This window comes from Zonotrichia albicollis, chromosome 18 (assembly GCF_047830755.1).
Source record: "Zonotrichia albicollis isolate bZonAlb1 chromosome 18, bZonAlb1.hap1, whole genome shotgun sequence".
Lineage (NCBI taxonomy): Eukaryota > Metazoa > Chordata > Aves > Passeriformes > Passerellidae > Zonotrichia > Zonotrichia albicollis.
This window is the reverse complement of record NC_133836.1, coordinates 7,789,928-7,807,713: the sequence shown is the minus strand read 5'-3', so window position 1 is coordinate 7,807,713 and position 17,786 is coordinate 7,789,928. Positions and strand designations below refer to the sequence as shown.

At 53.0% G+C, this 17,786-nt stretch overlaps 1 protein-coding gene across 5 annotated transcripts in view; it reads left to right on the top strand.

Moving 5' to 3' along the window:
* The window catches only part of SEPTIN5 (septin 5), a 42,022-nt gene that overhangs the window by 14,086 nt on the left and 10,150 nt on the right, over positions 1-17,786 (top strand). The window contains exons 2-3 of one of the 5 annotated variants that reach the window (XM_074554237.1): positions 6,453-6,516; positions 17,447-17,543. In XM_074554237.1, the coding sequence (XP_074410338.1) occupies positions 6,502-6,516; positions 17,447-17,543 (112 nt within the window). In that variant the 5' untranslated portion in view covers positions 6,453-6,501. Of the gene's footprint in view, positions 1-6,452; positions 6,517-12,765; positions 12,790-12,899; positions 13,358-17,446; positions 17,544-17,786 lie in introns of those variants that run through there. The other 4 variants (XM_026794684.2, XM_005488908.3, XM_014268365.3 and 1 more) reach the window with 4 other exon arrangements.

The window sequence follows — 17,786 nt, the reverse complement described above, 5'->3', positions numbered from 1 at the left end:
AAAATGGCCCCATCCAATGGCTGCCATTGCAGTGAGACTGGGAGGTCTGGAAGAGACCCACAAAACCTGGGTGCCTTCCTGTGGTGAGCAAAGTGTGGAAAAACCCATAACTGTGTGTATGACAGTGATGTGTGGTGGCTGTTACTGCCTGAGGCACTGCTGGGTGCTGCAGTCAGGTTAGAGCTTCCAGCAATGAGACACTGATTCATCTGTGGTCAATGTGTTTTCAAAGGAATGCCACTGAACTGTCAGTCTGCTTTCTCCTGGCCAAGTGTCACCACTGCAGGGCTCTTTTCCTTACGACTCCCCCATGCTGGTGACCTTTATTTTCATTTTCCTTTCTCAGTCTGCTTCCTCAGGCATTTGTGCTGTCCGATCCAGGTGGGAGAATCCTGCTCCCGCCTCGGCCAGTGTGGCCACTTGTACAGTGGAGAATGGGGCTGTGCTGGAGAAACCACAGGATTGTGGGGCTGGTGCTCAGTGCTGCATTGCCAGTACAAACCATTTCCAGCCCTGTGGGGAGATGGAGTTGGGCTGCTGCAGTTGGAGCTGGCACAAGGCAGAGCAGCGTGGCTGGGCTCATCTGACAACACCAAGCTGTGGCTCTTCCCACTGCTCTGCTTGGGTTTGGATTTGGGGGTTGAGTGTGCAGCTTGTGCCATGCCCTGCTGTTAATTCAAAGCAGTTTCTGCCAGATTTGTTCTTGCAGGGGAAGGAGGGAGGGTGGAGGGTTCGGGTGGCAGTCGACTGGGAGGCAGAGATAAATTAAGTGTTGAGCTCTTAATGGGGAACATGCTCCATTGGTTTGGGTTTCCCTCCCCACCCATCCCACTCTTTTTAATCTGTGGCACAGTCCTGGGAGCAGTTTGAGAACGGAAGTGATTTCAGACTGGAGGTGACCTCATCTGTCTCTAGCTCTGAGGTGGAGCAGTGTTTGGAGGCCCAGCCAGAGCTTATGGTTTGAATGATGCAGGCAAGGGGCTGAGGCTCCAGGAGAACCCTGTGCCTCCAGCCCAGTGCTGTGCAGCTGTGTGAGGGGGTGGTACCTGTGATGGCTGTGGGGATTTTTGTCTTCCTGTTCTCATCTTTCTCCATGCTAGAGTGGGGGGGGAAGTAGGAAGGAGAAGCAGAGTCTGAAAGACACAGCTGGACATGTCACATATCAGAGCAGTTAGTTCCTGGTGAGAGTCCAGCCCTGTCCTGCAGGGTGCTGAGCTGGGCCCAGCTGAAAACTCCCTAAGTGTGGCCATGTGCTGTGTGGAAAGGTGCTGAAGGTGCATGGATGGAAGAGTCCCTGCTGGGTTCTTTGGATTTGAGGACCCTGTGGATCAGCAGAAAAGGAGATGAGAGCCCTCCTGGAGGTTTTGCTTTTTAGGACCCGAGATGTCAGTGAGAAATCTGGGAGATTTGAGGATCTGGAGCGTGGGGTGGGAGCCAGCTGGGGTGTCAGCTGCTGGTCCAGATAATGATGAGGAGCACATGAGAGCATAGATGCTACTTGCAGAAACTACCAGATAATTCTGCTTCCTGGCAAGGAAAAGGGCCCTTTCTACTGACTTGGTGTCTGCTATTTTGAGGTGGCCAAGATTTTCTGTTGCACAGCTGGAGCCTGGAGTCCTTGGACTCTGCTGGAGTCCCCCAAACCCAGCTCTATCTTGGATGCTGGTCTGCCAGGTGCACTCTGGACTTCATACATGTCCATGTTTTTCAGTAAGGACAGCTTCCAAGTGCTGTCTCACAAGCTGTGTGGGGGTGTCCAGCCACTTCCCCTTGAGCTCAGTTTTCTTCTGGCTCCAGCTCAAGCTGAAGAGAAGCTGGGCTGTGGTAGGCTATGGCTGGGAAAATAAAAGCAGTCTTTTCTCATGTCTCTGTGGCTGTGTGGCTGCAGAAATTCCCTGTAGCTGGGTAGGCAGTATTGGAAGGAAATAAATTGACTGGAAGAATTTGCTTTTCTCTTGGCCTTGTCCCAGGTGGCATCAAGACTCTTGCTTGGAGATAAATTCCCCTCCCACCACTGCTAAGTAGGGAGAGTTTAACCATTCATGGGATCTAGCAAGAGACTTTCTCCAGCCTTCCTGCCCCTCTTCCCTGTTGCACTGGGAGCAGGGACTGAAAATGAATCCTGTTGTGACTATGTCACAGTGGGGACAAGAGTTTGCAGACTTTCCTCCTTCCTGCCCCAGCATTGTCTCCATGCCTGTATGTGATGAAACAGTCCCAAAGTGCATAGACAAACAGGTATTTTGTGTTAAAAATGCCCCTTTTTTCTTCTCTGCTCAGCATCCCACAGCTGTGCCCATGGCACTGAAGGTGACTGGTGCTGGCTGGGTTACAGAGGAGCTCTGCTGTGTCTTTGAGGAGGAGTTTGGGTCAGAGGAGCCCCAGGAGAGGTTTGTGCTGCTGTCAGTGGTGACAGGGTGCCAGTGCTGCCTGCAGGGCTCAGGACCTTGGCAGCCCCCTGCATCTGCAGCCTCTGTGTGTGAGCCCCAGCAGCATCCCAGAAAGGCACCATTATCCCCAAGCCTTGCCTGCTGCTGAAGTCAGGAGGGCACAATAAAGATGTGTCCTGGCAGCAGCCTGGAGCGGGCTCGTGTGCCAGGAACAGAAGAGGTTTTGTACCAGGCACTGCTCTGCTGGGAGGTTTGTCAGCTCTGGAGCTGGGATGGTAACTCAGGGCTCTGTGCCCAGCCCTGCTGTGCTGCTCAGGGCCTCCCCTGATGCAGGGCAGAGTCATTGGCTCTTCCTTCACTGGGGGAGGTCTTGGCAGCAGATCCTGCTTGCCGAGCACAGCTCTGCCCGGTGGGCTGGGACAGGGGCAGGGCTCCCCTGGGCTCTCAGCTTCAGCCGCCCTGTGCTGTGTGGCCTGGAGCTGTGTGCGCTCCCTGCCATGTATCAAATCCCCAAGAGCAGCCTCAGGGTGACTGGGACAGGGCTGTAATGCACCAGGATGGCAATGTCACTCTATCTGGAGCTATGAGGAGAAATGTCTCCTGGGAAGATTTCAGCAGAGCAGGGCTGAGTGGGACAGCTTGACAATATGTGACAGCAAAGCAAAGGCAGATTGGAGAAGCAAGGGAAGCTCCTGTGCTCGGGCTGTTAGACCAGACACATGAGCTACAGGAGGATACTCTAGAGAATGCTCTTTTCCAGCTATTGAGAATGGACCTGAGGTCTGGCTGCTCTCCCACCTCTGTCTGCAGCATCAGTGCCATTGTTGTTGGGACTGAGCACGGTGGTGGCTGCCAAGTGATCCAGAACTGCCCTCTGCAGAGGGGCATGGCTGGAGCTGAGATAACTAAAACCACAATGGGGCAGAGAAGTTGGTGATGGGATTGGGGAAATAAGACAAGATCATGTTGGGAAGGATCCCTCTATGAAGCTGTGTAGGACATTTTAGGATTTTGGTTTTGTGGCAGTTTTGTCCAGGCAGTTGCTGCTACTGCAGTATCACAGGGTGTTGCTGTGTTTTGTTCATGCTATGTCCTGATGATATTCCATCCTTTCTCACCTAAGAGCAATGTTCTCCAGGAGCATTCAGTTCTGCTCTCTCCAGTCAAGACTAGGAAGATTTTATTGTGAAGGAAAGGAGACTTTAGGATATGTTCTGCTGCTCTCTGCTGTTTTTGTGAGTCCACCACAGGCACCAGATCATCCAAATGGAAGGAATCTCTGAAGGGAATTGCAGAGCCCATGGGCAGGCTGAGAGGAGCACAATGTCTCTTCTGGCTCTGAAAAAATGTGTGCTCAGAGAGGAAGTAGCAAGCACAGGAAAAGGGGAGTTTCTGAACACAAACTGTCAAGCATTATGCAATCTGATTTATAGTATGAAACCTCCTGTTGAGCAAGAAGACTGTTTTCCCTCCCAAGCAGGTGTGACTGGTAAAGCAAGGTGTCAAAGTCCTCCCAAAGTTCAGCTGCCAGACAGGACTAATACTTCTGTAGCCCTCTCCACACAGGGTGTCCCCAGTTTTCATCCCTTTGTTCCTTCTGCCTTTTTTGAAAGCTGCCTAGACTCTCCCATGGTTCCTGCTGCCATTTTCATCCCCACTCCATGCTTTTGTGCTGCACAGGCACCAGTAGCACATTTTGCTCTTTTGTGGGGTTGGGTACATGGTTTGCCCAAGCAGTATGTATATAAAAATGAAGGCATGGAAAAGGTGTTTGGATAAAGATTTCTTTGCATAGCATGATTTCTGTAGGACCCTGATATAGAAAAAACCAGGGCCTGGTAGCTGTTAATTTAGGGATCCTGGCTTATCAGTGGCAGATTCCCTCTGGCTTTAAGAGGGCAGGCCAAGAGATGTGGCAGGCCAACAGCTTTATCAACCCCTCCTCTGCTGTGGTGCCATGCAGAGCAGTAATTTGGTGTGGGAGCACTTGGGAGCAAGTCCTCTATGCCTTCAGGGAAGTGGCTTGTGGGTGGATTAATGATGGAGCTTGGTCACAAAATCAGAGGAGGAGGGCTGCAGTGCCTCCCAGGTGTTAATTTTGAAGAAGGGAGGTATTAGGTCAATGAGGAGGGTGAATTCAGCCTCTGTCCCAACTGGCTGGGTGTTCACTCCCTGTGTGCCCAGGAGAGCAAACCCTCTCTGGAGTCCTTTGCTGTGGAGCTGCTCCTGTGAGCCAGCACATAAATGGAAACAGATGGCTCCATCTCAGTGGTTAGCAGGAGTCTCTCACTGCTGCAAAACTGCCAATGAACTCTGGGGCTGGACTGAAGCACACAAGGCTGCTGTGCTGGTGGGCTGTGCTGAGGTCCCTCTCACAAGAGCACCAAGATTGCTGAGCTGACCCCCTAGCCTGGCAAACTGTGCTGTGTCCTGCAGCAGCCTCAGGCAGGGTGTTCATCTGGGTACTACAGAGCCACCAGCACCTGTCCGTGTCCACCAGTCTTGGTAAATGATCTGTGTGGTCCATCCTGACTGTGGGCTCCAGACCTTGCAATTCACACCTGTATTATGGAAGGGCATGGGGAGCTATTTAGTATCTGACACAATCCCTGCTTGAGATTCTGAGCCGGATAATTCTTCATCTAAAATTCTTTGCTCCGTTTCACTACAAACTCAGACTAACTAGTCTTATTTTTGCCCAACTGGTCAACATCTCCCTGATAAGGAGAAGCAACATTCAGCAGTTACTGCCTATTACTCTTAAGCTTGGAAGAAACTTATTTAAATTCCCTTTGACAGCACAGTTTGATTTAGATGTTCAGTGACTTGAAGTTTTCTCTCATCATGACATAGAATGTGACTCTCCAGTCACACTGCAGGGCACAGGGAAGCAGTGAGTTGTGCAGCAAAGGTGTAACCAGGCTTGGTGTTTGCTGGAGCAAGTAGGTGATTGAGAAGGGGAGAGAAAGGTGTTGGAAAGCATTTCTTGTCTCTTTTTTTGATTATTCTGACAGCTGCCCCCCAGGCACAGCCTCAGTGTCTGTGCTGGCAGGGTACAAGGAGCCAATGTCAGTGCTGGATGGCTGCAAAACCACAGGCAAATCCTGGTCCCCAGCTGCCTTGCTGCCCTTACCTTTTCTTCTTCATTCATGCAGCAAACTGCCAGACTCTGGATCTGCCTGGGTGGTGCCACAGCTGTGCTGGGACCTCCTTGGGCAGCCAGGGCTGTGATGCCCGTTGGGAACACCGTCCCTCACTGCTGCCATGATCTGGTGTGGGCACTGGTGTGTGCCAGGCCCTGCAAGCCCAGCCAGGCTGTAAATGGTGCAAGAGGCACTGATAGTTACCCACTGTGCCATGGCTGCTGTGCCTCAGCCTCGTGCCCTGCGAGCCTGGCACAGCTGGGTAACGCTGCATGCAGCTCTTGGGGGGCAGCCAGCAGTGGGCTGGCAGGGATCACAGGGGAGGGAGGCAGCTGCAAGCTCCTGCAATCTTCTGAAAGGCATTTCAAAGGTCCTTGCATGGAGCAGGCAGCAGTTTGGTTTTTACAGCCACGTGCAGAATAGAAGCTACCAAGCCCAGGCAGTGATGTGCAGCTGCTGGAAGTCTTGGTGGTTTGCACTGGAGGGCTGTAAGCTCCATGCTCTGCATGGATTCAGGACATTGCCCATGGAGAGAGAACACAGGATGTCACAGGGTACAAGAGGACAGAATTGACAGATTGTCTCTGAAAGCTTCAGTCTGTACATCTCCTGTGGGGGGAAACTGGGAAAGCTGTGGATCCCAGCAGGGTAAGTTCTCTCTAGCAGGTGGAACTCATGTGTCTGTGCATCTCTGCAGGTCCTGGGGATGCTTGTGCAACCAACAGGGCTTGAGGTATCAGTGCTGCTTCCCAGAAAGCCACTTCTCAGTGGCAGGGGAGGACAGACAACCTTGTATGCTCAGTGAGGATCTCTTTGGATGCTTCCTCTGGGCACACAATCCTCTCCTCCTCTGGGAGCTCTGAGATACAGCTCTGTGTTAAATTACCCCAATTTCAACATTGCTCCATCTCTTCCTCAGGTTTCCTGCAGAAGGGTGTTATGATCTTTTTCTGAGAGCATCTCACACCATGGCTGAGAACCAGGTACGCTTCTTTAGGCCCTGCCCAAAAGGAGTGTTTGTACCACTGCTCATAAATGGAGTGTACTGCAACCCCAGTCCAGCTGATTGCATATTCCTGCTGATTAGCTGATTGCTTCCAGTTGCCAACAGCATCACACTCATTGAATTCACACTGTGATTTCTGTGTCACCTGGGGAAAAGGGGCAGGGTGCAGCTATGGGAGGGAAGGCTGTGTTTGCCAGGCTGAAAAGGACAAATGCTACTGCAGTGAAGCACTCAAATCATCATGCAGTTCATTCTGCTGTTCATATTGAACCAAGAACAACATCCTGGGAGGAAGGGAGCAAAATTTCCTTCTGACTAATGCTGCTGGATTGTGCAGGGCTGTGGGGGAACTGCCAGCCAGAGAAACCATCAGGAGGGGAAGGGAAATGGAAAGGGAATCTAATTATCCATCTGCAAAGACAGATGCTAGTCCCGACACAGGGCCCAGCCCTGGGCAGGCTGATGTGGGCAGTGACGTTTGCAGACTGTTTTTATGGTGGGGCTGGAAACAGCTCCTGGGGGACCCCTGTGGGATAGCAGATGGCCCAGCACACATCCCAGAGAGCTGGGGCAGACTGCAAGGCACACAGCTGCTTTCTCCAGGAACACTGGGCCGTGCTGGGCTCTGAGGGACAGCACTTGGCAGCCAGGTACAGCTGTGTTGTGTGGAGATGGAGGTGGAGCAAGGCAGAGCTGTGCAAAGGGAGCAGGGTGAGTGCATGGCTCCCTCTCAGCAGGCTCATCTCTGTCAACTGGGCTGGGGCTGCAAGCCCAGGGGTGAGGGTGGGAAGGAAGGGGAGGGTCCCTGTGTGCCTCTGCTGTCTCTAGGTGCACAAGAACTCTGCTTCACATTACTGAGTGTGCAGACAGCAGGGAGGGAGGGTGTGGCTGGAGCCTGGGTCTCTGAGTCCTTCATGAGGGACCTGCAGGAGACCCCTAGGAAGGAGAAGGTGCCTCTACCTCCTTGTTCTGCACAGCTTTTTGGGGTTATTGTTCACACAGTCTGAGGCCAGCTTTTGTCTCCTTGGGTGCCTCCCAGAAATGAAAGTTGCTATAAAGAGCTGCGTTTTCCCCCTTAATTAATGGAATTAAAAATTATTTGGTGAGCTGAGTGGGCTTATTCTCCTCTCTTGTGGGCATCAGCTACTCCTAAAGTTATGTTAATTGTAGGTGGAAGATAGAGGTTGGGAATTCTCCCAATACAGTTGGCTTTCATTCTCCCAATAAGGTTTTTGGGAGCCTGCTGGGAGGACAGCAGGGTTAAGAAAGATCTCCTTGAGGACCTGGGAGTATTCATGAGATGGGTGAACTGGGAATGAATCAGGAGAATTTCTGCTTGAGTGGAGCACATTTGTTGTCCACTATCTTGCTGTCCATGGTTTGTGCTCAGTGTGCTGTTTGCAGGTGTGGTGCCCCAGCCTGGACTGTCTTCCCCTGTGATGCCTTTGGATTAGCTCCTGCTGGACCAGGCATAGGTGTCTCACAATGCTCCTCTCTGGCTCAGGATTCAGCCTCTTTGGTAGACAGGCCTGATCCTGCATCCCTTACTCACGTGAGCAGTCGTCTCTATTGCAAAGGGACTACTCGGTGAGTAAGGATCGCAGGATTGGGACCACTACCTGTAACTTAAACTGCACCTTCTGTAGGACCCTGTCCCAACCTTTTCCTATTCATGTATGTTAAAGTGCACCAAGGACTTCCAAAACTCATGTTCTTGTCGCTTGGATGGAGAAACTGAGAGCTGGAAGAAGCAGTGCCTTTCCATTGCAGAGGATAAATCACCATTCTTTTCCATCCTCTTGACCAAACCACTCTCAGCCCAGCCAGCTTCTGTGCCCCAGAGAAATGTGTACCTGTTTGTCTCCCAAACACTGTTGTTCCTGGCTTCCCAGGCTGGCAGGGCTCTGCTTTGCCTCTCCCTGGTTTTCCCAGCTGTAGCTTTGAGATGAGAGGCCGGATATCTAAGTCAGATCTGTGCTGCAGAGCTGGAGGGTGAATCGGAGGAGAGATGAGCAGCAGTAGTGCCGAGACTGCCACAGACCTTCTTGCACCACCCGGCTTCTCCTTCTGTCTTAGCAGGCTAAATTTGGAGCCCTCTGTCCTGTGCTAAGGAGTATGTTCGAAATGGGAGGAAGCAGCGAGGGTGGCAGGTTTGCCCTGTACGTTCATTCCCGTGTGGCCCTGGCCAGGGCAGCCGCCGGGGCTGTCCCCGCTCGGACCCGGCCCTGGCGTGCCCCGGCTCCTCCCTGGCGCGGGGCGCTCCGGGACCACAGCGCGGCTCCTCCCGCGACAGGAGCGGGCACAGACCGAGGGGCTGCGGGGAGAGACCCGGGCAGCACCGAGGGGCTGACATCCAGCCAGCTCCGCGTCTGCCCAGTTTCTTATATCGTGCAGATTATCCCAAAAGAGGAGCTGGGTGTGAGAAGCTCTGTGAACTCGCTCCAGAGCAAGTCACGAGTTTAAACAAGCAGGAGGCAAATTACGGTCGTGGCTTCTTTTTAAGAGCTGGAAGTGGAGGCATGGCATGAGTCACACAGTGCTGCTTGGGAAGCACGAGGCACTTCAAGAGGAAGCAGGGAGCAAAATACCTTTGAAATAGAATTTGATACATTTCTGGAGGGATTATGTGCCAAAGCAGCAGTGATCTTGAGCGGAAATTAAAAGTTTGACCTGTGGGATAGGTAAAAGAAAACATGAGATCTGGCTGCTGTGCAGATTATGCTTGTGGCACTGAACATTGAAGAGGATTAATCCTGTGCTTTGGGATTTCTGCATTTCTTATCTGTTATCTTGCTTTTTACTGATCATCACAGCATGAAACCTGGCTAAAGAGTCAGGGCTCTGATGCTCCCAGAAGCCACTTAGATGGAGCGTTGCTTGCAAGTTTGAAGTTAAATTATTCATCAGAGTTTAGATCAGCAAGGCCTTTTTCCCTTGGATCAGGTCAGCAGGAGCCTCAGGGTGAGTGTGCAGCTCTGCTGGTGATGGAGCAGCAGAGTTCAGGCCTTGCAATACCCGTGAGATTCATCTGTCTGAAGTCAGCACTGATGCTCATTATAGCAGGAGAGGAGGCAGCAGGAGAAGGAGGTGGTAACTGAGCCCTGGAGGCTCCCAGCTATGCACCTGCATGGAGGATATTGGCTGTTCCTCATCCTCCATTGCCCTGGTCCAAGCTGGGAATGGGTTTGCTGCCTGCTGCTGCTCCTGTTCAGCTTGAACAAACAGCTTCTCTGGAACTGCCCTTCCCTTCGTCCTAGAAAAGAGCCAGAAAGAAAATTTCCCTTCTGTGGGGAATACTGAAAATAGCTTAGATGTTTCAGAGGAAGAAACATAAATGCTGTTATTACATGACTGTGTGACCCTGCCAAGCCATGGATAAGCAGTTTCACCACTCTTCCATGCAGGCCAGGCTGGCTGGGTGCATCCCTGGTGGGACCCTGTTGCCTGCTCTAGAGCATCTGTCTGGATCAGACTGAAGAGTTTTCCTTCCATGACATGCTCCAAGGATGGAGCCTGAGCACTGCAGTCCCTAAGCCAAAGCACTTCTGCCTGGAAACAGCTCCCCTGCAGGTGGAGGGAAAACATCTCTGCTGTCACAGTTTGACAAAGAGCTGGTCTGTGAGGTGGGAAGGACCTGGTGCACCCCAAGTCTGTGTTGCCTTTGCTGACTGTTTGGCAGGTTGGGGTTGTCTGCTCTGACACTCAGAAACCTGGACCCTGCAGCCAGTTTGACTCCTGAGCTGCTGCCTGGAGAGGAGCTTAGAGGTGCCAGTGGAAGAAAACACTTTGGATTTGCTCTAGGTCTTGGAAATGCCAAGTTTTTCCCTGCTGAGCTCAGCTGCATGCTTCACAAGATGTGCTCTGTGTTTCTTCTTTTAAGGATGGTGTACATCAAATTTCTTGTTGGAGGAGCAGACCAGGAATTACACTGGGCATTTCTAGGGGCTGTTTGGAAAAAGGATTGTGATCAGAAAGGACAGGGGCAAAACAAGATTGGCTTGGCTCTCTTTGGGAAGTTTGGACACAGATCAGCCTGAGCCAACAGCTCTGGGTGTGTCACGCAGCACATCTGAGGGACACAAAGGAGTCTGTCATTTATGGTTTGGTGACTCTGAGGATGCCAGATGAGCATCTCTCCTGTCTCTAGGAGGGACAGGAGAGGCTGAGAGCAGTTGAATGTCCTTCAGCACTTTGGAAGCTATAGCACTGGCCACTCAGTCTTAAGATGATCTCTGTAGCCAAGACCTACTCTACTGTTTCTTTTCCTGATCTGCTCTCTGAGTTGTCAGGCATGGCCTGCTGACTGGAATTCCTCCCTGGCTGCCAGTCCTGAGAGCATGTGTGATGTGTGAGAGCTCAAGGCACTCAGGAGACAGTCGTTCCTTGTTCCTCCCTGCACTGTCAGCACAGTTCCTGGGGCCATGAACAACACTGTGGTTTTGTTGCAACCAAATCGTTGTCGACTTCATCTGTGATCCCAGCCCAAAAGAATGTTCTGATTTGGTGCAGTGGGCTGCTGGGGACACAGCATGTCTCCATGTGCCTTTGGAAGATGCTTGTGGTTGGTGGCCATGTGGCCTGTGGTACTCAAACAAGAGCTTTCCAAGCCGTGAGAATTCATGGGAGTGGAAAAGGGTTTGCTTGCAGCTATTGTGGTTTATGGTGTGGAAGGACTGGTGAAACCTCCTGTTATCTTAAGAAGGTTTGGATGCACCTTGGGTGTGCCACAAGCCATTGCTCTAGCTGCCCAGTGCAGGCAGCGTGGTGCTGTCACTGCTCCTCCGTCATGTGCCTGTTCCAGACCCTGGTGGGAGAGTGCCCCAGTCCTGGAAAACGTGGATTAGGTGAATCTAGAGGAAGAAGAGGTGTCATGAGCATGGGCTGACCTACCACTGAGCAGGGAGACCAATGCAGGGCTGTCAGCTCCCTGGGGAATGAAGCAGTGCAGCAGAGAGAGGACAGAGCTGCCAAACAGGGACATGTTCTGAGCAGTGGCAATTCCTGCCACACCTGGATCTCAGTCCAGACCTTCTGCTTGACTGCCACCCACAGAAACAACTGGGAACAAAACTCAGTGGGTGTAATTAAGGATGCTGATGGAAGAGTAGGGTGGTTCGGAGAAGGGTTTCATGCATGTGGTATGACAGCTGTTGTATGGCAGGGGTTTTCCTGCTCTGGGAGTGTTTCCCAGTTCTCCTCCATTTGTTTTTATCAGCCTCTAGGACCTTGTACCTTTGACTTCTGACATCACCCTCCATCAGCTTATAGGATGGCAGCATAGATAAAACAGTGAGGGGGTTCCCCTCTTCTTTCATTTGCACACTCACAGCTGTTCCCAGACTTGAGGCCACTGGACCTTATAGTAACTCAGTACCTTATAACAGACCCTGGTGTCAGCCAGACTTGAGGTACGTGGTGGAGGCCCTGGGTTGTGGCCCAAGGTGACCAGGGCAGGCCTTGCTGCTCTGGCACTCTGTGGAGTCACTGCCGGAGCCCTGCAGATCCCAGGGAAGCAGCAGGAGCTCTGGCAGGAGTATGGCTGCAGCCTGTGTCCTTCCCACTGGTGAGCAGAAAGCTGCTCAGGAACCCGTGAGGCAAGGGACAGGTTCCTCCAGCACCACCAGTGCTGTCATCTCCTGTCACTTCATTATACATGCTGTGGTATTGTCACTTCATTATACAGATTGTGGTCTTAACCCCCTGCTTCCCAGAATGGTGTGATTATATGAAATTAGGAGCTTTTGTCTGTTTAATATAAATTCCTGTTCAGTTTCTATGGCTGCACAGAAAAGCTGGAAGGCATTTTATAGAAAGGTTCAGAACCCAGATGTGAGATTTGGATAACTTTTTGGCGTGCTGGGCTGTTGTTGGGTTGGGTTCATCTGCTTAATGAACACACAGATACTTCCTTATTCTGAAGCGTCTTCAGAGCTTGAATGGTTGTGTAAGATCCAGAATGCATCTGCTGCTATTCCAGTTGGATTCAGAGATGAGCCTGCACCACGTGGGGACAGAGCCACGTCAACCAGGACTGCGATCTGGGGGTTGTATTTGAACCCTGCTTTTTGGGGGCTTTGTGGACCCTTGAGGCCCTCACCCACGCAGCCAGATGCAGCACTTTTTTGCTGAGAGCAGGTTTCCTCCAGCAAACCTTTGTCTGGGCTGCATCAGGCAGGGTATGTAAGAAATCCTGCAGCTGAATAGGCCCATCTGTCACGGGGAGTCAGGCTGATGGCAGGGACAGCATCCGGTACGTGCGCAGCCTCTCCGCGGGACACTGGCGGGGCAGAGACGTCGCCTCTGGCCTGCGGCCGCGGTGGCCTTTGTCCTGTCCTCGCTGGCAGGCTCCTCCCGCGGCACAGGCGGAGGCAGGAAATCCCGGGCAGCTGCCTGGGAGCCTCCTCGCCTTTCCTCGCCTCTCCTCGGCTCTCCTCCTCGCCTCGGCACCGAGGCGAGCCGAGCCAGCCCTGCGTGTGTGTGCACGCGTAGGCGGGGGGGCTGCCGCATGGATTTAGCGAAGGCTGGGAAGGAACACATGGGTTGGGGTTTTTTCCCTTGGCCCGCCGTGGCTGTCCGTCCGTCCTGCCAGCCGCGGTTATGGATTCGATCATTATTCAGGAGCGGTTAGTGGAGCGGCTGCTGTCTCCCCGCACGCAGGCACAGCGAAGCCACCCGGGCAAGCTGAAGGTACAGGGATGTATTTATAGCACTGCGCGATCCGGGGAGCAGCGGGGACAGGAGGGGGGAGGATGGTGCCCGAGAAGACGCGCGCAGCACAAGATGAGACCTCTGAGGAGCAGAGGAGCGGGAAGCCGCCGGTAAGGGGGGGACGAGGGGCACGGAAAGGAGGGGAGCAGCCCCGAGGGCAGCGGGGAGATGCGCGGCGCTTTTGTGCGGTTATCGATGCAGTGATTCCCTGCCTGAATGGCGTGTGCGTGCATGGGGGGGGGGGGCTCAGGGCAGCAGCGCTATGTGTGCCCACACGCACTCCGATTTGTGTTAATTAACAGTGTCAATGCTGTGCTTTGCTGGCCGCGTTCCTTCTCTTCAGCAAATGCTGGTGGCCGAATGGTTTTGCCGATTCTCCTGTGCTCAGTCCCAGGCCCGAGGAGCAGATGTCCGTGGCACATGCCTCGGGGGCTGTTTGTGTTACGAATTTATGCAGCTTTCTGCAATGAAAGGAAGCAAATGTTCTGCCTCTCCTGCAGGGCTGGGCTGTGCTGGTCCGTGCAGACGCGGATGTGGCGGCCGTGCCTGGCCGGAGGGGACAGGCTGCAGGAAGGGCTGGCTCCGAGGGAGCTGGATGGCTTGTGGGAAGGCTGTGAGGGTCTTAGCACAGCTCCGTCATTTTTGGGGCTTGCTCCAGACTTTGACACGGATTATTCTTCAAAATTGCAGAGGTCCCATATTGTTTAATTTTAGCCCTTTTGAATATACCCAGTAAGGCCCCTTTTATCCCCAGGCTGAATGAAGTCACGTGAGATCTGGGTTGGTTTAAACAGCACATCCAGCAGAGAGGTTAGGGAAGGACAGCAGTGATGGAGGCTGTACTCTGCCTGGGAGGTGCAGACAGCCCTGTGACCACCTCAGTACCAGGATAGCTTCTCCTCTGTGCAACACATCCTGAGTGTTTCTATGCCCCCAGCATGAACAGGGCTTGAGCCCACCCAGGGCATTGTTGCTTGGCTTGAACTCCCAGGGAGAGCACTGGCTGCCAGGGGAGCCCTGGCCACCTCGGCTGGGTGTTAGAGGCTGTGAGGATGTGACATTGCTGTAATGTCTGGTGAACCAGCAAGCGGGTGCCAAGGGAGAGTATGGGTGTGTTTTTCTTGGCCTGGGGTGCTTTGGTTTGTGACAGGGTCCCAAAGATTGGCCACAGCTCTTAGTGGCCTCTGTGGTTGGTGTGTGGGGCACGTTCCCTGGCACGTGGCTGTGGGATGCCAGCAGGAACAAAGGCAGCAGCATGGAGCAGGCAATGGGAGAGGGGCTCCTTGTGCCAGAGTGCTGCTGGCTTGGCTAGGCCCTTTCCTGACAGCTGGAGCTGGCAAGGGAAGCGCAGTGCAGGAACCAGCTGTCCTGGCTCTTGTCAGCTTGATGGGACCTCACTTGTGAGGGTCAAGAGCACAAGGCTGTGATGCATTTAGGAACTCCCTCTGTCCAAGCCTCTCATTTAATCAATGGATTTTAGCTTTTCATAACCCAGAAAGCCCCCTGTCTCTGTTAGTAGCCCTCCCAGCCTCCCCACCCCTTGCAGGCTTGCTCTGCAGGTAGTACCTGGAGGTGGTGAGTGGTGTAGAGCTTTGAGCAAGGCAGACACAAGGCTGGTGCAGAGACCACACTGCTGTTCCTGAGGGAGGGCTGTTACAAGAAGGGGATCCCTCCTCACAACTCACTTTGGGTCTCTTGCCTTCACCCTTGACAGGGCCCTGCAGTGTGTCCATGGCTGGTCAGAGGGAGACATGGCTGGGGACAGGGTTTTTCCCCTCACAGGTCTGGCTGCCTCCCATAGCGAGGGAAGCTCTTCTGCTGGTATTGCACTCAGCACTGACCTTCCCTTCTGTAAGGGAAATGACTACATGAGTCATGGGTAAAGGGCAGGGTCCCTGCACCAGCTGGGATTTGCTCATTTTGAATATCATGATTCCACAGAGCTATAGGGAGGCAACCAGGGGTACAGCAAATCCATGGGCTGAACAGAAATGAGAGATCAGGTTCAGCCAGTTACACCTGGCAGAAGTGGAGCTGCACCAGAGCACAGCTCCCCAGTGTCTCCATTGTCAGCCCTTAGTCATCGAGGTTAAAAACCAAGCAAAACAAGAGAAACACACCCCAAGCCTCAGCCATGGCTTCTTCAGCACATTACCAGTACTATTTCACATGTCAAATCACTGGAGAGAGCAGGTGATCATTATCTTTCCAAAGTCTGGTAAAGATCGGGGCAGGAGAAGCACAAAAGGGAAGTATGTTGTATGTTTGTGGTGCTTGCTGGGAAACTCTTTTACTAGAGGAGCTGGACCTTTCACTGTGAGGAGCTGGCTGGTACGTGTCCACTTTGGCTGTGCTCATGGATGTGTTTGACCAGGAAGTGAAGCAGCTGGGAGACAGCTCTGGTGCTCAGACAGAGGCTGGGAGCAGAATCTTCTTTCTTGTTTTTGTGACCTTGCCATTATCACGTTTCTCACTCTGCTTTGCACACCCTGTTGCCCTTTGCTGAGCCCTCTGGGTGGCAGTTTGTGGTGTCCCCCAGGCAGGCATTGCTCTGCTGCATGCAGCTCATCAGAGCTGCCATCACTCATCACCCAGGGTCCTGCTGCTCGCTGCTGGGATGTCACTGCCTCTTAGATCAGCCATTACAGCTCTAGTTTAGTTTTCTCTCTGTCCTTTCCTGCCTTTCTGGACTGTGGGGTGATGAAACAACATTGCTTCAGCTATGGGAGGTGAGGGAGATCAGAACCCACAATCACTCAGGGCTAAAATGACCAAGTTTCAGATCCAAACCAAGCCTCAATTGCCAGAAGGCAGTGACAGTGCTAAAGAACAGAGTCCTTGGGCCACCATGGCTGTCAGCCACATCTGTTCCATCTCAGTGGGCAGCTCCAGAGCAGCCATGAACTGGGAGGAGGAGACTCTGTCTTCCCTGCTCAGTGTCCCCAGTGGAACTTTGCAGTCTGTCAGACTGAGGATGCCCAGGGATTCTCACACAGGTGGACATGCAGCTGTGGAGAGCTGCCTAGGAGTGACATTGCCCACCTGCAGTGTGGAAATAGGTGCAAGTCAGCATTGCCCTAAGCTTGGCACAAAATATGGATCATATTTTGTATTTCTTCGAGTGTGTGGCTCAGGAATGGAGATAGTTAAACTTAGGAACAGAGGTGCTCCCTGCTGTGCCTGGAGAATGGGTGAGGGCAGTGATGTGCTTGAAGGCATTCATGGAATAGGAGCTAGGGCCGGTTTTGAGGAACTCCTGTCTCCATGGATGTGTCTGTGGTGTGAATCCCAGTGGTATCATTATATTCAGTGAAATGCAGAGTCTGTCTAGCTCAGGCATTTGTGAATGGCTTAGTGTGCTTGTACAGAGTATGCTATGTTTGTGAGGTGCCTGTGGATTTGTGCTGTGAGGGAGCACTCAATGACAAGGGGCTCTGTCTTGGGGGTGGTTGGGTGGTAGGTAACACTCCAGTAACACTAAAAGTAATACCTTCAAAATCATCTTAGTTCTATTATCAATATTTCCACATCCTTCCACTTCCCATGCTCCTTGAACTTTGGTCTCTTCAGAAATAACACAAGAGATTACTCAGGATTTCCTCTTATTCAGCCAGGAGTGGCTGTGACACAGCAAGAAATAATCCCCTCTCAGGTCAAGCAGAAGCTGAGCCACTGTACCTTCCTCTAGACACGGCTCAGGACTGTGCAAGCCCCAGGGTGCTAATTACAGAGCTCTCCATCATGTAGCACACGTGCCTCTGGAGGGAGGGATGTGGAAATCACCTGGGGAGAGGTGGCATTTGGTGACCCTGCTGTGAAGGGAGCCTGTGACTGTGCAGCTGAAGCAGAGTTAGGAAGGCTGTCTGTTAGCAGCCTGGATGTGCTCTCTGCTGGGAATGGTGGGATGTGATGTGCTTTTTCCCTTGTGCTCCCTGCACTGGGAAGCTGCTGGGAGAGCAGCCAAGCAGGGCTGTGGCTGGGACATGTCCCTTTGTGCCCACCTGTGGGAAGGGCGAAGTCCCTAAGCCCAGAGGAGGTGTGTGCCTTGCCCTGCACTGCTGCCAGGACAGGGACCCGCCTCTCCTCCAGCCCTTGGCTCTGCCCCAGGGGCTTTTTGACTCCTGCTCCCTTCACTGTGTGAGGCTCAAGCAGAAGGGGTGGCACACTCTGACCTGCTGCCATCCACCTGTGCCCCACAGGACCATGAGAAGCAGTACGTGGGCTTTGCCACCCTGCCCAACCAGGTGCACCGCAAATCCGTGAAGAAGGGATTCGACTTCACCCTGATGGTTGCAGGTGAGACTGCCCGTGGATGGGGTGGCTGGGCCACACAGAGGGGATGTGGAGGGAAACAGCTCTCCTCACTTCCCTTGGGTGCTCCCATAGCACCTGATCCTCCCCTCACTCTGTTCTGGTCCTTGTCCCAGGCCCTGCTTTGCTCCCCAGCCTGTGGAGTTCCCCCAGCAGGAACAGGCCCCTCCTGACCCCTCATAACCCACTTGAGCAAGCTTTTCCTCCAGCAGTGACTGCTCTGGGTGG